Here is a 20,722-nt window from a genome sequence, read left to right as displayed (position 1 = left end):
CTCTCAGAGCCACAAACTAGGGATAAAAATAATATCAGGCTCATCAGGCATAGGAGATGATTCATTGTGATGAGCTAATGCATGGAAAGCTTTTAGTTCAGTGCTTCTCACAAAGGCAGCACTTAATGAATGCTGGATATTCCGATTACTTAAAGACTACTTTTCTGTGCTCTGAAACACCATCCCTTGTTTTTCCTGCTGCCCAGAGAACACAGTTGGTGTCCTATCTGGCTGTGGTGGTCCCTGTGTGCCTGCCTGACACCCATGGAACCCCACCATCCCATTGGAGGTGACCTGCAATTTATCTCGTCCTCATTAGTGGAATTACAGAGGCATTCCTCTTCCAGCAGCCCTGCCTGTGGCTGCTAAGAAGGTTTCAGCCAAGTTGACCAGACAGGCGTCCTCATTATTTAAGGTGCTCATTATTGAGGTTACCATGGCGTCCCAGCTCTGCTCAAGTCCAGGGAAGGAAACTGAATCTCCTTTGCATGCACTTTGGTGCTCTGGAGGCTGCCAGCAAGCTCTGACGGCCACTGTGTCTCCTCCTCTAGTGCCACTTACAGTTGGATGGTTTTACTATTTTTTAATCAATGTTATTTTAAAAAGTGAAAGATTAAAACACAGAGTCAAGGGCAAATTATAAATTGGCTAGCTCCCAACTGGGACAATCTACCCATCTAGAGCTTATTTAAAACTATTAGTCCTGCTGGAGGGGCATTATTTCTTACTTTCTCCTGCCTAAGCTCTCTAAATCCTCAATGGAATTAGAGATACTATTCTCTAATAATCCCCAAGCACAAATTGTTCATTGTTAAATTGGACTGTCCTTGAATTGCACAGCCATTTTTGGGGTGATGACAGATTTTCCTTTCACCCTTTCTGAGGGACTCCCCCCAATACTTGGGTCTGCTTGAACTGAAAATGCTTCTGATGTCTCCAGGCATACAGCACAGAGCCTGCACCAAACCTTTTTTGACCTGCAAATTCTCCCTTGCTGTGGCTGACAGTGTGTCCTTACCTTTGGGGAAGGAAACTCTCCTTGGCTATTGGGAGACCTGCTTCAATTGAAAGTGAATAGATGTGAACCAACAGGAACCATTTGAAATGACCAGAATTCAGTTCATCAGAGAGTATGCACCCCTATGGTGTGCAGATTGTACACCAACTGCCCTTGTGTTCAGAAGGTGAGAAAACAAAACCTGCCCTTTCCTCCTATCTTGGTGAGAAGCCTCTGTAAGGGGAGCTAGCAAGTTCTAATAGCATAGTGACTCTGTTGAACTCGGGACTCACAGCAAGATGACCCTCACCCTTGGTTTATGCTGCAAACCTGAAAACAATGGGAAATGAAATGTTAACTTTCTTTAAGTCAACTTTAACATGAAGACACAGCATGACACAGAGCAGCTCCATATGGAGGAATTAACATAATTATGGAGAAAAAAGCAGATGAAGGAGGGATGTTAGGATGAGGCTTGGGGAAGTATTCACTGCCAGGGTGCAGCCTCAGCAGGGTCTCAGTGTCCCCGAAGGATGCACGGCTAAGGCGGAGAGACTGAAGCAAGACAACGGGTGGGGTGCAGGAGGACAGCCAGGCTTTTTGGGCCCGACTGACTCTCCGAGAAAAATCAATCTTTATTTTTATAGGGGAGATTATACAACATTCAATGCATAGTGTGATTATTAAAACAGAAATGGTTATCACAAAAAGAATTTCTAAAAACACAGAAGGTTTTACAGATCAATCATGTTAAACAAAGAAATAAGTGAAAAGTACAGGAAGTCCCACAGATCAACCATATTAAACAAAGGTTATTTTGACCAAGAGGGTCATTAATCAGTTAGCCAATGAAGCTATACAGGCACAAACTTTCAGGTGCCAATTAGTAACTAGATATCTATTAAAATTCTATGAATTGGTCTAAATTAAAAGGGTGCAAGGGGTGATTTATAGATATATAGAAATCAACTATTATCCATTAAAATTAAATTTATCTCAATCAGATAACTAATTTTTTGCCTATATTTTTTGATTTATACATCTTGGGGGGGGCATATTTTGTGTTAGTTTCCATGTACTGAGATTATTATTCTCAACTACAACTCTTTGCTTCTATACACTCCTGTCCAGGGTATGGGAGGGGTAGTGGCTCTAATAAATCTTAAGCTTTCAGGTGGTGACTCCCTAAGAAACATTCCTAGCAACAGTTCCCTTCAGCGTTCTGGCAGTTGGTCTCCCCATAGTTTAATTTTGTCCTTAGCTTCCCAGGTGAGGGAAACAGGCAACATTAGGGTTGCTAGGGGTCAACAAGTCAGTTCCTGCAGAATCAGAGGCATCATGCAGATTTTATTATTATAACACACAGGTATCTAAAAATCCCACCACCTATTGCTAGCAGGGACAGGCATGCAAGAAGAGATAGACAGGAGATCGGACCACAGTCGCCTCTGCTGTGCAGTCTCACCCAAAGGACTGTGTCAAAGGTCGGCTGTTAGTTGGCTCCAGACAACTGACCAATAGAAAGGTACTGTGTTGTTAATGAAGTCTCTCTGCTGCACAGATAAGGTGGGATGGCCAGGGAAGTGGCGGAGACTCGGTGGATGAGGAAGCTCTGAATTTGGGAAGGTCTGGATTTGAGTCCTGGCTCTGCTTTAGAATTCAGGGTACATAATTTAGCCTTTCTAAACCTCAGTTCTCTTGTCAATTCAATGGGGTAATAAAACAAGAATACCTACTGCATAAGATGATAAATACGGGATAAACAAGGCAGAAAACTAGATTATGCATGGAAGGAACCAGTAGATGCTGGGAGAGAGGGGCTGAGGTTGGACATATTCACCTAGAGGTCTGGGGGTGTGTATGAAAGATGCTGAACTCCCTCTCCCCTCCTCCTCATTCCTAATATGTCCCAGGACCATGAGATTATGACCACCAAAAAAAGTAGAAGGAAGCACGGAGGAAAGGATAAGGCTGCCTGAAGAGCCCTGTGGCCTTCATTTCCATGAAACATTTGGAGAGGTCCCCCAGCAGCCTTGGCCACATGTGAAGACACAGGAGCAGCTGTTAGAGGGACCTCCTTATTGACGTATAACAGAGAAGAGATGCTCCTAAATCCCAGTGAGGATGCCTGACCTAGGTACTTCCCTAGATTTAACATTCATGAGAATCACTGGGGTCCTGGAGAATCCAGATTCCAATTTGGTAGGTCTGGGATAGGGTTCATGCTGCTTAATTTCTAATGAGCTGCCAGTTGATGCTGATGCTGTTGGTCTGTGGACCTCCCTTTGAGAATCAAGGTCCTGCAGGACACTCCTGGGGAAAGCTGTACTTGGCATTCTACACTTTCCGTTTTTTTTCTTTCCCACGATTGCCCATTCAACTGCAGAGCTGGCCCACTTATCCTCGTTAAAGGGTTCTGCCACTCCTGGTGATTATCCCTCACGATGCTGATTACGTTATACACTTAAATGAAGTAAAATGCACCCTATTGAACACACTGCACACGAAAAGAATATTTATTTGAATATTAAGTACAGATAAGACTTCCCCTGGGATTATTTCAGAGCACATTTGCAGAATTTAATTGCAAGGTTTCCCCACTCAGGTTCTTTGAGAACGCTGCTTGTGAAAATATTTTCTTTCCGAAGGTAAAGCTCTCCTCTGTTGGTTTATTATTATTATTATTTTAAATCTGAAGAGCTCTCTGAGCTCAGTCATTACTTCCAGTGTCTAATTAATACTGATGATGACAAAGCAAACAGCCAGATGACCTAGATTTTCCTTTTAAATTGCCTGCAATTTACATGCATGCCTCCTCATTGGTTGAGAACTTTTGTGAACCTAGCTCTTCCAGTAAAGATTCTTTAAGTTTAGGGTTTTAAGAGCTCATTTTTCATGAAGCATATGTCTTCCAGCACTCCTTCCATTAAGCTTTCCAGGAAGAGCGAGCACATGGGCGTGCATGCACATGCACACACAGCAACAATAACAACCACCACCCAGGCAACCCTTTCAGACAACTGAACTGGAAAATTAGAAAATGAATACTCCTCAAGCTTCTCCAGCTACAGGCTTGTTCCATTCCTTAAATGATGACATTTTGTAAAGTCACAGAAATCAGGAATGGAAAAGCCCTCGTACAGCTATGTAAAGATTTTTTAGATGCAGAAGGCAGCAAAGCTTAGAGGGCCAGCCTGGGGAAGCTCACCTGGGCTGCCTTCCCCTGGGAAGTCACTTATGTCCTTATTTCCTTGTTAGGAAAACTGGTCCAATGGGACTTAGGTCACCTCACTGTTTTTTTATGACAGTGCAGTGGTGGCTATATGATTTACCTCTGTTGGCATACGCCACGATCTGTAGATGTGAACTTTTAATGGCACAGCACAAAACTTTCAGAAGCATCAACCATCTTTCAAAACCTTGGGTTTCTCCCACAATGGTACTTTCCACCCAACGTCCATACAACTGGGCAGACCCAGCCTATTGTCACCTTATAAAAGGAACAAATAACAGCAAAGAGACTTTGGATTAAATTTACTTCCTTGCATTGAAAAGGCACTTATATAGTGCTTTCTGTATGCCAGGTACTCTTCTAATTGCTTGGCAAATATTAAGCCATTCAAACCTTGTGATGAGACTTCAGGGTATATAGGCAAGCTTAGGTGAGGAATTCGTTCAAGGTCCCTACGCTAATAAGCAGCAGAGTTTAGATTTGAACCCTGAAAGTCTGGCTTTTAGAGTTTGTGTTTAATATGGCTCCCCAATGTCTTGCAATTAACATCATCAGGATGATTGCCCAGAGAAAGCCTTGGCCTGTGTGTCTCTGCTGAAGCTATTTAATATGGATGCAGATTATAAAATGATCAACTTCTGATAAAATTATCATTAGAACTTTATAACATCTAAGCAGAAAAAAAAGAAAAGGCCCAGTTAAAACATCTTAACTTGGAATATCTTGAGAACATCTAAGCAGATATAGGCAAGTGGTATGTAAATCACCCACCTGGCCCTCCCCACTCTTTCCCACCTCTGACTGTGGAGAAGTGAATGATGGGAAAATCCAAGTTGAGATCCCCATGATATAGAATCAGAGTTCTCTAACTATAGGGTAATCATGGTCCCAGGAAACTGGTTCAGGGAGGCATGCCACATCATTTAGTTCCTCAGGACAGTTTGGTGAGTGTTGTTTGAGTTTTCTTGGACTGAGCAAAGGGTTTGAGTGGGCTTGCGGGAGCAACGATAACCCTTGATTATGAAGGAAAGGAATGGTCATTGCTTTTGCATCTGAAACAAATAGAAATCATCTTTGTAATAACCACAATTGTTTCCTCCCTCCCTCCTCTACCTCAGTTCACAAAATACCTTATTAAATCTAGAGAATAAAAATGTGCCTGGGGAAATGGTTTATTATTAGAATAAATGCTAGGCAATGTGGTTCCCCCACCTTGCAAGTTGTCAGGTGCAAAGACATGTTGTGTTTTTACTTGTAAACGTCCAAACATGTGTCAGACCAGTCTGGCTCTTCATGGCTGGGGGCTACCCTTTCTCCTCAAGACCAGCATCAAGCCTGAAAGGAACAACTCCCAGAGACTGCATCCTTGCAGGAAGCAGATGGATGCAGGGGGCTGCCAGGAATCCTGGCCAGGTGCTGCCAGTCGCTGCCACCTCTTGCACTGTGTGTGTCTATCTAATGTGTCTGCCCGGACAACTTTGTCCCAGACCTGAAGGACTTGTTCTGTCACTAATAGGGTATTTAAAAGGTGGGTACATGTAAGAACAAGTGCAAAAAGCATTCCCTCTAAAGAAAACAGCTCTTTAAAACTTGTTATTTGAGGCTTGCTCCAGTTCTGCAGGCATCCTGACCCCTGACATCCCTTTAATCAGATAACCAACACTTGAGTCTCCCCAGTGACTTACATCTGGAACAGGGACTCTCTTGTTATAAGTACCAATATCATCAAACGGTGCAGTTTTATAAGGAACAGCAGGAGAAGAAGTGCTCACTAAGTGCTGTGTAGTGCCTAGCATATAACATATCACAGATCATTCAAGAGCTAAAAATACTAAGTATTTTGAGATTTCAGGACATGCATGCTTCATAAATTATCCCAAAGCACTAATAGCCATCAACTAAAAGTTAGAGCTTTCAATCTTTGGGTTTATCTGCTCATGTTTACATATAACAACAACCCCCTTTTTTCCAATTAGTATTTAGCCTTGCCAAGTTCTTTCACCCTATCCCCTACCCCCACCCTGCTCCCAAGGCTCCCCTGCAAAGCTGTCACCTTCACAAAACCACACAAGAGTTTAGCAGCAGATTCTGGTTCTCCCTGAGGTTAAAATAAAAACATCAGGGAAAGGTGAATGGATTCCCCCAAGTTGTTCTCTCAAATGCATTTTCTTCATTTATACAACGTGAGCCAGAATCAAGTTAATTAATCATGGTTCACTTGATTCATTGTTGTGACTTTTTTGTTTTCATTTTTTCAGTTGATTATTCATTACTTCCTGTCTTGAATTCTAAGCACTTGCTATTTTCACACACACTTTTTCCTCCCTTATATCAAATAGAAACAATAACTACAAGTGATGAGGTCTGCATTTGCTTATCTGAACACAAATGATCCTGTTTTCTTGGAATCAGAGGACACACCTCATTGTACGATACATTTGCAAAATCAATGGGCTTTATTACACTCATGTGATACATTGCATTATGTTCAAGGATTTTGGGTCTTCATAAACTCAGACCTCTAATAAACATTTCATATATAGGGTAGGCAGATCAGCCTTTCTCTCTATTTTAATTTTCTCTACTGGAGAGAATCCACAGTAAAATACATAACATCCCTGAAAACTGGAGTTGAATTTTTCCCAAGACAACCACTCTGGGTTAACCCTTTTGGTGCTTGGGGCAGTTATTTATAACTGCCATTAATTGAGCATCTACTATGTGCCAGGCTGGGCCTGAGTTTGATGTCCTACATACAACTTCTCATTTAATCATTAGAATAAAAGTATAACTAAACTCTGAAGTTCATATTGTTATGGCTGCTGTTTATTTGACTTTATAAAGGCAGGCCATGTTCACTGCAGGAAGTTGAAACACTGTAACAGAACCCAAGAGTAAACATGAGGAACCAGCCTCACTACTCCATCCCTGTCATCATTCTCATTTCCAGAACATCATTTTTGTGCTTTTGTTTGAAGTTTGGTGTTTATCATACCAGATGTTTTCTATGTGTAAATGGATATTTTTTGTGTGTATATATGTATAGTTTTTAAAACAAAAAAATAGGTTGTGTTTTAAAAATTGGTAGAGTTTGCTCTATTTCATTCATTGTATCATGGACACCCTTCCACAGTATACTTCTAATGTATCTATAGTTTTCCATAGTATAGATCAAGGATTGGCAAATTCTGGCCAGAGGTCAAACCCAGCCCACTGACTACTATGAATGAAGTTTTATTGAATCACAGTCATTTGTATGCACATTGTTTCTGGTTGCTTTCTTGCTACAGTGGGGTGAGTAGTTGTAGCAAAGAGATGTAGCAAAGAGACCTTATGGCTCCCAAAGCCAAAAATATTTACTTTTTGATTCTTTATAGAAAAAATCTGCCCACCTCTATATAGATGAATCACAATTTTTTAAACCATTTTATTTCTGATTGGACATTGGTATTCTCCCAAGTTCCAGGTGCATGCTTTGGGAAACACTGCCTTTCTCCCCTATTCCTCCCTGCATCCTTTTAAACAGCCTCCTAGCAGAGGAGCCATTGAACAAAAGGAATGTACCTTCCGTGCTGTGACAGCTACGAACTGTCCTGCAATGGGCGGTGTCCCTTGGCAGCTGGGCCTAGGGCCCCATCTGAAGGCTCCACCCTGACTCTCACATTAATTATAATAGCACTTTCTGGGATTCACTGAGTTATTTAAATGAGCCATGTACTCTGCTTAGTACATAATAGATTATCTTATTTTGTCTTCACAACAAAATTGGATGAGCGATAGGCACCATGCCATCCCCCTCCTACAAATGGGGAAATTGTAAGCAGAGAGATTTTACAATGTGGCTGATGTTAAAAAAATGATGTGCCAGGATTGGACTCAGGCAGTCAGTCAGTCAAATTCCTGAGCTTCCAGTCTCCACTGGGGAGAAAACTCCACCTGCAAAAGGACCCAATGCATCGTTATCGGAGAAATCTAATTGGTGGAAAGTATCCCAATTTAAACCCAGTCTAAACCCACTCAAAACTATTCAAAGAAAATTGTGCAGATCTATGCATTTACTCATATGAAGCCAGTTGACACAGTCATTTCATGTTTTGTTGGAGAGAACCACAAACATGCAAACAGCATCACATCAGGCAGAGCAGCAACATACCTGTCAGAATGGCCATCATTAATAAATCAACAAATAACAGGTATTGGAGAGGATGTGGATAAAAGGGAACCCTAGTGCACTTTGGTGGGAATGCAGACTGGTGCAGCCACTGTGAATAACAGTGTGGAAGTTCTTTACAAAATTAAAAATGGAACTACCTTTTGATCCAGCAGTTGCACTGCTGGGAATATATCCTAAGAATCCAGAAACACCGATTCAAAATAACTTATGCACACCTATGTACATGGCAGTCCTATTTATATAGCCAAGAGTTGGAAATAGACTAAGTGTCCATCGGTACATGAGTGGATTAAAAAGCTGTGGTACATTTACACAATGGACTATTCTGCAGCAGAAAGGAAGAAAGAATTCTTACATTTTGTAATAGCGTGGATGGAACTGGAAACTATTACACTAAGTGAAATAAGCCAGTTGGTGAAAGACAAATACTGTATGACCTCACTTATAAGAGGAATCTAATAAACAAATAAACTAATCAGCAAAATAGAACCAGAGTCATAGAATCACAAAACAGACTGACTGTGGTAAAAGTGGAGGGAGGAGAAAGGGACTGGTTGAAAGAAGGCGAAGGGATTGGTCAAGAAATGTATATGAAGGATCCATAGGCATGGACAATGGGGTGGGTATTGACTATGGAAGTGGGCGGCCGGCTGGGTAGAGGGGGCCAAAGGGGGAAATAATTGGAACAAGGGTAAAACATAAGAATAAACAATATAAAGAGCACCTACTAAGGACAAATAAGATGCAGCCTGGGTGTGGGGTAAAGGTGTGGGTGTCTGTGTCTACAGGGGTTCAGAGTGGGACTTGAGTCAAGCCATCCCAATGATAATTTCTTCATCAACACTTCCTAGCTTTGTGACTTTAGGAAGTCATGCAAAAAAAAAAGCTCTCTGTGCCTCAGTTTCACCATCTGTAAAATGGAACTAAGGATATTTATGAAGTTGTGAGCATTAACTGCAGGAAATCCTAAAGATTCCATGAAACAATTGTCAGAACTAGTGAATTAATTCAGTAAAGTTGCAGGATACAAAATTAACACGTAAAAAACAGTTGTTTTTATACACTAATAATGAACAATCCAAAAAGGAAATATATATATTTATACATGCATAAATGTTTAAATATATATATAAACATTATATATACCCTAAATGTTTAGTGTGTGTGTATGTGTGTGTGTGTGTGTGTATATATATATATATATGTGTGTGTGTGTGTGTGTGTGTGTAGTGTGTGTATCTCCTAAAAAGTATGTATCATACTTTTCTGGCATATTGTAAATATTGAATACATTTTAACCACCATTAATGTGAAATTTATTTTGCTTAAAAATAATTAATATTCTGTCAGCATAGTTAAAATGGAGCAAAACATAAAACTATTGCAATATGAATGCACTTTTCCTAACTGCCCATCCTCCATCCACAATGCAGTGTCCTCCCTTACTTTTTCTTACCTTTGTGCTGTTTGCCATTTCACTTTCCCAAATTCTTGAGTACATTATTCCCCTAGAAAGGCTCAAATTAAGTGTTCCATCTCCAGAAGCACCTGGCTGACACCTCCCTCCACTTTTTGCCCCACACAGCAGGATGGGTTAGCACCTTTTCTTCAGGTCCCCGTGGTATCCTGTGTTTTCTCTTTTTATGACACTTAGGACCCAGCATTATAATCTTTATTTTATTCATCCCTCTTCCTCTCTCTTTGAGATTTTTTAGGAAATTCACTATGCATCATTTATATTCACACCCCCTTCCACAGCACAGTGCTAGTCACAAAGTGTGATCTCATACTATACATGTCAACTGTATATAATCCTGAAATGCATAAAGAGAAGGTGAATTGTAGCACTCACCCTAGGTACCTTGGATTTATAGGAGAATGCCATATTATTTCAGAAAAATTAATAATGATTCTGAAAGTACAGAACTTGAGAAATGTATACAGGTACCAGCTGATTTGATTTATTGAGTCTTATGCTGCTGGATGTCTTTGGTAGTTTCTTCTGAATGATTCACAACTGTCCTAAAAACTGGAATTTCTAATATTATGTGATTACAAACCAGAAAACATGCATACTTATCCATCCATTTATCATGTGTCTTCATATTTCCTTTGACTCCTACTTTTACGGATTCAAGTTAATCTCTTACCAATATCTTCTTGCACTTGACTTTCCCGCCACATTGAATTACTTGGCACTTCCATCATCTTCACTAGAATTTTCACACATTCCCCTCTCTTCTTGAAAGATTTTTTCCATTCTTTCTCTGGATACATTTTCTAAAAGTCAAAACAAACATAAAACATTAACACCTTTTTCAACTCTCTAAGATAAGATTGCTGTCCCTCTTATGTGCTGTTAGCACAGCTTATATTTTCATTGTAGCAAATGTTCACTGTATTGTAACTGTCAACTTACTCATTATTTGCTCCACTTAGACAATGAGCTCCAGAAGTCTTCTTTACTATTGTATTCTCAGTGTATAGAACAGTGTCTGACATCCAGAAGGTGCCTGATAAACACACACACACATGCACACATGTATATATTATTGAACACAGGAAAGAATGACTGATGGACAAAGAAATGGACTCCAAATTTTGTCCTGGTCTGTAGAAAAATAAATCTGACTAATATTCCATCCTTTCCCTTGCAGATCAAGTGTGATGTGTGGGAGGGAAAAATCAGACCAGTAAAAAAATCAGACCAGCTGATAAGAGAGAGCTCAAAGTCAGGAGATGAAAAAGGCTGAATCTGAGAAAGATTCTTTGGCCCTGCTGGCTAGACGAAGTTAGGACATGGGGGAAGATGAATCCCCGCTATTAAACATCCCATTCAACCAGGAGAGCAAAGGGTCACATGCTGAAGTTTATTGCTTCAGTTCCTAACCTTTCATAAGTGCTTACTTGGCAGCCCTATCGAGAGTGGTATTTGATTCCCTGGAAGCATCTTAAAGGAGCAGCATCAGACCTCTCTTTCCCTTTTTTCATTTAGGGTATAAAAATACTGGTTTGAGCATCACTGCCATGGGAGAAAAAATATATCTCATGTTAGTTCCAAATGAGATGCCATGTAGAAAAATGTACATATAAGATATGTTTCAAGGTTAGCTTTCAAAGAGTGTGCAGGGTTTTTCTTCATAGCAAATGATAAGGAGGTACAGGTGCCTTTTTCTCTCTGAATCTTTCCCATATTGGTTATGGGGAAATATTTTAAAGAGTCTCATTAGGTCTAGCAATAACTTAGTGAGTCTTTAGAGCATCATTGCACCTTGCATAGAGTGTTGTGTGATGAGCAAATTTGAAACACAAAGGTGAACTCATGGTGGGACTCGGCCATGTTGCATAACTGGCCATCTGCACTGGATCACTGGTTGAAGAAGAAGAGGTCACTGGTTACCATACTCAGATGTGTGTATTTCTGTGGTAATGGCAGGTGTGTGTGTTATTAGGTAGCAAAAGAGTGTGGTGGTGCTGATATGCAATTAACGAAGAATTTATGGGATTGGATAGGAACATGGCCCAAAAGGAGAAGAGAGATAGTATTGCTGGAATACAGAAAAATGTGAAATGCTGTGTAGGGTGGTGAACAAACAATATAATATATAGATGATGTATTATAGAAGTGTATATCTGAAACCTATATAACTTTATTAACCAATGTCACCACAACCAATTCAATAAAAAATACATAAATAAAGGGAAAAAAACACTCACAAAACTCCAGACAAACCAACCAAACCCAAAAATGTCCACTATAGAGATTACTCAAATGCTTTTTATTATATCTAAATTTCTTTCTTTTTTTATATATATATATTTTATTGATTATGCTATTACAGTTGTCCCATTTCCCCCCTTCTCTCCCCTCCCCCCTGTACCCCCCTCCCACCCACTTTTTCCCCCTTTAGTTCATGTCCATGTGTCATACTTGTGAGTTCTTTAGTTTCTACATTTCCCGTACTATTATTGCCCTCCCCCTATCTATTTTCAACCTACATTCTGTGCTACTTATTCTCTATACCTTTCCCCCTCTCTCCTCCTCCCACCCCCCTGCTGCTAATCCTCCATGTGCCCTCCATTTCTGTGGTTTTGTTCCTGTTCTAATTGTTTACTTAGTTTCTATTGGTTTTGCTTTAGGTGTGGTTGTTAATATTTGTGAGTTTGCTGTCCTTTTACTATACATGTCTTTTCTTTATCTTCTTTTCTTAGATAAGTCCCTTTAGCATTTCATAAAATAAGGGCTTTGTGATGATGAACTCCGTTAACTTGACCTTATCTGAGGAGCACTTTATCTGCCCTTCCATTCTAAATGAGAGCTTTGCTGGATAGAGCAATCTGGGATGTAGGTCCTTGTCTTTCATGACTTGGAATATTTCTTTCCAGCCCCTTCTTGCCTGTAAGGTCTCTTTGGAGAAATCAGCTGACAGTCTGATGGGAACTCCTTTGTAGGTGACTGTCCCCTTATCTCTTGCTGCTTCTAGGATTCTCTCTTTCGTTTTTACCTTGGCTAATGTAATTATGATGTGCCTTGGTGTGTTTCTTCTTGGGTCCAACTTCTTTGGGGCTCTCTGAGCTTCTTGGATTTCTTGGAAGACTGTTCCCTTTGCCAGTTTGGGGAAGTTCTCCTTTATTATTTGTTCAAATACGTGCTCAATCTGTTGCTTTTCCCCTTCCGATTCTGGTACCCCTATAATTCGGATATTGGAATGTTTAAAGGTGTCTTGGATGCTCTTAATATTTTCCTCAATTTTTTGAATTCTTATTTCATCTTGCTTTCCTGCTTGGGTGATTCTATCTTCCTTCTGGTCCACTGTATTGTTTTGAGACTCAGATTCCTTCCTTTCACTATTGGCTCTCCTCCGCATATCTTCCTGCATCTCTTTTATGGTAACCTGCATCCTTTCATCTAGATTTCATCCAAAATCTATCAGTTCCGTGAGCTTTCTGATCACCAGTGTTTTGAACTGTGCATCTGATAGATTGGCTAATTCTTGGTTGCTCAAAAGGATGAGTCCTGGGGGACTGATCTGCTCTGTTGAAAACATATTTTTTTCTCCTGTCTCTCCTTTTTTTTTTTTCCGGTCTGGTTGCTCTTGTTACGGTGGGGGGCAGAGTCTTAGGTGCTCACCAGTCGCTAGATTGTGACGTTATATGTGGGGGCGGGGTGGGAGCGGGAGTGGGGCGGGAGAAAACAATGGCAATAGTTCCATTCTCCTGGACTCAGACCCTTGTCTGGGCTTCCGGGCCTCGAGTTCTGCCCTGGTCCACAATCGCTACCCCTCTGGGTCTGCCAGCCACAGCTTGCATACTCAGAGATCACCACTGCCTTCTTGCGCCCCCGGATGGCTTTTGCACCGATTTCGAGCCAAACTTTCCCCCGACCTCCGCGTGCCGCTGACCCGAGCCAGCCCCACGCCCACCGGGCTCGTCTTCTCCTACCAGTCTGGATGAACGCGTCTACTTCAGCTTCTTGGCTGCCCGACTTCCATTCAGATAAATCCTCTGCCGGATCTGGGTGTTATTCTGATAGTAAATTATTGTTGTAAATTATTGTTTTTCTAATCTTGGTTGTACAAGGAGATATGGTGCGTCCACCTATTCCTCCATCTTGCCAGAAGTCTATATCTAAATTTCTTAATCAGCTTTATTTGAAGGCCAGCACAGCTAATTCCATGGCTACTGTTGAATTTTGCACTTGAATAGTTTTCAATAGGAACATTATAATACTGCTTTACTTCACATGGTTTAGGTCAGTAGTTTACTTGTTTCTTTAAATGTTACCACTATGCTTCTGTGAGCCTGACAAACCCTTTTGATTTTTGAGTACAGATGTTAAGAATATTAATCTTGTCATTAGATAAGCTATTTTATTTATATAATGAAAATGAGAGCTGTTACTATTACAATATCATTTTAAAACACATTTCTACAAGGCACAATTATTAAAATATTTTCTAATTATAAATACCCTTTATGACATAAAGGATACTTTGAAAAGTACAGAAAAGCATTAAGAAAAAAATATTTCCCCTACTCTTTAATCACATCTCTCTTCAGTTCTATGTTATACATTTAGATACATTGACCATGTTAAGTTAATGACTGTATAAAGTGTGAGGTTGAGGTCAAGGCACTTTGTTTTATTTATTTTCTTCAAACAAATGTCCAAGTATTGAACATGATTTGTCTTTGAGTGTATAACTTTATGTATTTTTTAAAGTGGTCACTGTAGGTATTACAATTTACATAGTGCTTAACTTCTCTCAGTCTACATAGAATTGATATTTTACCATTTCCATTGGAATGTAGAAACCTTATTTCCATAAGTGTTCCTTGCCCTCCTCTTTTTATGTTTGGTTTATCTTATGTATATATATTGAAAACCTTTTTAGACAATGTTGTGATTATTTTTTTCTTTTAACCATTACACATATTTGAAAGAACTCCAGAGGAGTCAACTAGTGCATTATATTTGTATTTGTCCATATGTTTATCATTTCCTTTCCTCTTCTTTAGTCTTGATGTTCCAAGTTTCCTTCTGGTATTATATGGGACAAGTTCTCCTTTGTCTGGAGAACTTCCTGTAGCAATTCTTTCAGAATAGATCTGTTGGTAATGAATTTTCTTAGTTTCTTAATATTTCTAAGGGATGTTTTCATCAGACATAGATTTCTGGGTTAACACTTCTTCTATCTCAGAATTCAAAAGAGAATCATTTGCTACCTCCTTTTGGCCTCCTTGGTTATCATTTGTTTGTTTAAATAAGAAATTCACAGTAACTTGAACTCTTGCTTTCTCATGAATATTATATCATTTGTCATTGGCTTTTTTTGAGAAAGTATTTTGTGTGTATTTGTTGTTTCTTATTATTTGTTTTAAGTTTTCAACAGTTTGATTACAGCTGGATATGAGTTTCTTTGGGTTTACGTCCTTAGAGTTTGCTGAGCTTCTTGATTTTGCGGGTTTATGTCTTTGTCAAATATGGGGAATTTTCAGCCATTTTTTTCTCAAATATTTTTTTCTTCAGTGAACACTATCTTTATTCTAATGAGTAACATGAATGTTATATCTTTTGGCATTGTTCTATAGGCTCCCAAAATTTTTTCTTATTTCTCTCCTCCCTTTTCTCCTTCTATTGTTTACATTAGGTGTTTTTTATTTGGTATCTACTCAGTCAAGTTCACTGAGTTTCCTTTGCTACCTCCATTCTACATTTGAACTCATTCAGTGAGTTCATTTTTTTTTAAATTTAGGTTATTGTTTTTACTGTTCTAAAATCTCCATTTGGTTCTTCTTTATATTTTCTATTTCTTTGACAACACTGTGTAAATTTTAATTTGTTTTCATTGTGTTTTTTCCCTTGTTTCTTGAAGCATTTTTATAAAAGTTACTTAAAATCTTTACTCAATAACTCCCACATCTTTTTGTCATTTCAGTGTTAATGTCCGTGACTGTCTTTTCCTGTATGAGTGTAGACTTTTCTGTTATGTGCTGAGTAATTGTGATTGTGTCCCCGGTATGTTGACTATTATGCCTTGAGACTCCAAGCCTTATTGAAATTCTATGGAAATTGTTTGTATTATCAGGAAATCAACCCAGCTGAAATCAGGCTGTACATTCCTACCATCCTTCTGTGGAGTTTGTTTCCAGTATCAGTTCTGCTGTCAAACCTTCGCAGTGACAGTCGGGTCTGTCCCACTCGAACATCCCCATGGCCAGCTGGGGCCCTTGGCAGTAGTTTAGCCCTTTTATTTTCACAGTCTGTGGTCCCTGTCTAGGTCCACATGTGGCTCAGGGGTGAGCGTGGACTTTATAAAAGCACTAGATGGGAAAACTACAAGAGTTTTCCAAACTCTTCCCTCTTTAGGATCCTCAAAACATGTTTGGTTTCCCAAGATGCTACTTTTCTGTCTGAAAGCCAGAAAGCTGTGGCCTTTTCACCCTGCTCATGTGCTTCTGTGGCTGGGCCTGCATTAGGAGCCAAGTGGCAAGAGGAGAGAGAGAAATCAGTGGGACTTGCTCACCTTCTCAGACCATAGAAGAAGATTCCCACAGAGCGTTGGGTGTCTCTCTGTATGTGGATGCCCAATGCTGAGCTCTAGGCTGCCCCAAATCCCTGCCAGGTGATTCTGAGGAGGGGATGAGGGAAGAACTCACCTTGTCTGGTGGGTCTTTGCATTCTGGTCTCCTTCCTCAGTCCATCTGCTACTGTTGGCTCTTCACAGACCTCAGAGAGCTGCTCCCTGCAGCCTGGACAGAATGTTTAGTTCCACTGAGTGGGAGAGACAGGGTGAGATTCCATCTTGCCCAGAATCGGACCCTCACAACCCACTTCATTTATTTCATTATAGGAAAAAACACCTAAAATAAAATGTAGCATTTTAGCTAGTTCAAACTGCAGAGTTCTGGGGTTTTAAATACCTTCACAATATTGTGCAACCATTCCTATCTAGTTTGAAAACTTTTTCACCACCCTGTTTGCCTTCTCCTGAATCCCATGGCAACCACTTATCCGTACGGATTTGCCCTGCTTCACTTTTTAACAGTTTACGGAGATATAATTAGCATATTGTAAAGTCATCTGTTTTAAATGTTGTATACTTACAGAATTGTACTCATTTAAAAAATATTTTGGAATATTTACTTTCAGTCGTGGTTTTTCTCTTACCTCTCTTCCTTCTCTTTATGATCCATTTCACCGTATTTTTAAAACAAAATAGGAATCATAACATCTGTGTACCTTTGTAGCTTCTTAAAAGCTAGATCGTGCTCTTTGAGTATTTTTCAAAGCCATGGTTCTCAATGCTGCATGTTATACCATCAAATCAGTGTGCTCTCATTTATTGTAAATGTTACCATTGTTGCACACTGTCATGCTTACAATGGTTTTCCTTCATAAGTAAGGCTGCAGTTAATTGGCATGTAAATAAACATTTGTGTGAATCTCTGCTTATGTTCTTAGGAGCTGTTCTTAGAGGTGATATTTCTGGGTTCCAGGGCACTATGAGCAAAGCACATAGATTTGGGGTTCTGGCATATCCTAAATGAAGGTTCTTGTTTTTGTTTTTGTTTGAGGGAAAGTAAAAAAGAAACTTTCAATCCAAAATACATAAAATATACATCAGAAGTCAGTTTCCAAACCTTCTTATCCTTTAGTGAAAGTTTCAAAAGCTTGCAATATACTGTCAGATGCTGGGAGTCAGAGGTTGCTTCATTGGTTAAAAAAATGCCAGAAATGCACAGAATAAATTGTGAATGCATACCTGAATTTTATTTCAGCCTAGCTGTTAGAGTTGAAGGTAGAATGACCACATGCCCCAGTTTGCTTTGTCATTGCCACTTCACATGCGATGTCCCTGGCATCACCATTAACATCCCACCCACTCCTTTAGCTCCTGTAAGTTTTCCTGTCTGAACAATAAATTGTATGGTCACCCCAAAGAAGCACTTTTGATTTTTAGAAGCATGTTTTTGGTAGGAGAAGGATAAGTGAAGCATGTCCTGGATATCACTAGTCTCTCCTTTTTGAGCTTATGGTGGATATCACTGATTGATCATGTGTCTGTGATGTATGCATTGACCTCAGAATTTTCCCCATCACAGTCTTATGGGGACTTATTATTATCTGATTTGAAATGGACTATAAACTGTAATTCATTTGCCAAGGCATATAGGTAACACTACTGGCCCTTAACAGCAGAGAAGACACTGTGTGATGTCCAGTGACTATACCCAGGGGTCCTCAGGAAAGAATGCCTGTGCCTGTTGGATAGGGCAAGAGGGATTCCAGGCCAAGGGGGAGTTTTCACCCTGAGCAGATTTCACCTCCTACATTCTCTCTGGGACCTCTTTTCTCTTCCCCCTTCAAGACTGGCTCATCCTAATTGAGTTTCTGGATCACACAATAGAAATGCCAAGGGAAGATTAGGAGTCCTAAAGAAAAAAAAATTATTTAGTTCTAATGAAAAAATTAAATGCGTAATTAATTAATTCTAGGTCTGCTTTAAGCTGAGTGATTAGAAGCAACTTTCTTCTTTCTTTCATGTTGTTTTGATGCAGAACATTCTGATCCCCCCCCTCTTTTCCTTTCCTTTGTAGGTTTCCAGACAACAGATGAATTGTGAAAGAGAGCAGCTAAGGGTAGGTGCATCTGCTTGTAAAATACTTCCTGGTTTTTGTTTCTGTGTGATAAGCAAAAATTTCCTTGTCTCCCCCAAGACACAAGGTTCTAAATAGTGGGCTTCATCTTAAGACTGGTAGAATTGAAAATATTTATCCCAGCTAATTTAGTATTGATTGAGCTGGTAAATACAGTATATCTTCTTTTGAAGTGCCATTATAGTAGATATGGATTTTTTGATTTAGATTCAGCAATAAATACTTCTCTTCTGGAATTTGTTTGACATCATTGTACTCTTTTTATGTACAACACGAGGTCTAAGTAATAACAAAGGTCAAAAGGATGTCTTGCTGCCTTCTTAATGTGAATATCAGGCTGTTTGCTGAGTGGCTAAAATCCTCTCTTGCTGTTAACTGGGGAGGGTGAGCCACTAATATGTCAAGGAGAATGCAAGTCCTCTCTAGACCTTTCTGTTTTGTGGTGTTTGTGTATATAAGAGAAGGAGACAGATTTTTAAAACTTGTATGTGATTTACCTTCTTAAAAATGAATCTCTCTCAATGTTCAATTATGCTAGATGCAAAATGCATTCCCTAGAGGAGGAGAGAATGGTTCACTTACAAATGGAGGTTGGTGACATTGTTCTGTTTTCATGGTGTCATGGTTGATATCTTTCTTGCTATGGGAATGATATTTTAAGAAATATCAGGATGACCTCCTCCTCTCCGTGTGTGTGTGTGTGTGTGTGTGTGTGTGTGTATGTGTGTGTGTTTTAAAATGTGCTCATGTTTTGGATGGATGAGTTTGAAGGCATAACTGGGCTATCTTTAATGTCACTTATGAAAGTTGGCAATTTTTACTGGACAATGTGCCTTATAGTCATGTTTCTACATTATTATAAAAACTAGAGGAATCTGCTGCTTTTAAAATGATAGTGTGTTTTGGGTTTGGGTCACCATTGTGCTCAAAGGAATCTAATAAACAAGAAAAATTATTAAATAATTCATAATTCTAATGTCACTTATGTACTGCTTGGTAACTTTTCAAAGTATTCACTTAATGCCAATCTTGAGATGACAATGATTTGTAAAGCTATTGCAATTTCACAGTTGTTACTGGCATCAGGTTTGTTAAATCCTTATATATAACAAACAACAGAATCTAGTTCCATGGAATGGAGAAAGTGACTTGATGCCTTTTCTTCTTTTATGTGTATTTATTTTATGCAGTCACCCACCATGGTCTTCTCTATTAACCTTTCATCTCTGCCCACTTCACTGCTAAGTCCCTGAGCCTACATTAGTTGTGACTCCTTCATGAAGCAGCCTTCACAATGTTTTAAGCTTTCTTGCACTTTCTTATTGCCTTTTCCCTGCTGTCTGAATTACTGGTTCATCCTAGTAAATAATGTATTGTAACTTCAGATTTCTCTTCCTGTTTGGATGGGAACGATGGCCAGAACTAGGTCAGAGCTAGATAAAGAGGAATGTGTGCTTTTGTCTCCAGGAGTCCCTGATAAATTCATCAGAATTAAGATAATATTGAAATCTCTATTGCAAATGAGACTTGCCTGGAAAATTAAGGACAGAGGAAGTAACGAAGTGCTTGTGGGCAATTTGAGGGGTTTACTATTTTGCACTGATGAGACCATTGTCAACAGGGGTGTGGTTTAGGAACAAGAATGGTGCCCTTCCCACTACATGAAACAAATTCCAGTGGTGGTTTCATATAACAGGTCATATAGTTTAGCCCACGGGACAATTCCATTAGCCCCATATGAGACCATCTCTAAAAGCATGAACTGGTATTTAACTTGTTGTTGCTGTTATAGTCTTTTTTAAAATACTTAAACTAATTTATGTTTTGAATTGATAGATAAAACATTTAAATCAATGGAATACAGATGTATGTGGTTCAAAATTTAAATGATATCAAGGGAATGCAGTAAGGATTTCCCTTTCCATTCATTCAGACTTTAGGCTTCCAGGTCCCTTCTGGGAGACACCAATGTCATAATGTGCTGTGTCTCCTTTGACACTTATGTCACACCCACTGATATTTTCTTTGTCCCCTCCTTCCCTGTCCTCTGTCTCTCTTTCTCTTTGATCTCTTTCCCTTGTACCTCCCTCCTTTTCTTCCTATCTTGTGTGTATACTCAGCCCCTCCTCTCACTGGAAAAAAAAAACTCTCTCAAGGT

At 39.5% G+C, this 20,722-nt stretch overlaps 1 protein-coding gene across 3 annotated transcripts in view; it reads left to right on the top strand.

The window, feature by feature from the left end:
• The window catches only part of RBFOX1 (RNA binding fox-1 homolog 1), a 1,508,648-nt gene that overhangs the window by 893,726 nt on the left and 594,200 nt on the right, over nucleotides 1-20,722 (top strand). For all 3 annotated transcript variants that reach the window (XM_028527782.2, XM_028527789.2, XM_028527774.2), the window contains one exon: nucleotides 18,505-18,546. In XM_028527782.2, the coding sequence (XP_028383583.1) occupies nucleotides 18,520-18,546 (27 nt within the window). In that variant the 5' untranslated portion in view covers nucleotides 18,505-18,519. The remainder of the gene's footprint in view (nucleotides 1-18,504; nucleotides 18,547-20,722) is intronic.

Source organism: Phyllostomus discolor, chromosome 3 (genome assembly GCF_004126475.2).
Source record: "Phyllostomus discolor isolate MPI-MPIP mPhyDis1 chromosome 3, mPhyDis1.pri.v3, whole genome shotgun sequence".
Classification (NCBI taxonomy): domain Eukaryota; kingdom Metazoa; phylum Chordata; class Mammalia; order Chiroptera; family Phyllostomidae; genus Phyllostomus; species Phyllostomus discolor.
Note: the sequence above shows the minus strand (reverse complement) of the source record. Positions and strands in the feature narration are given on the sequence as shown.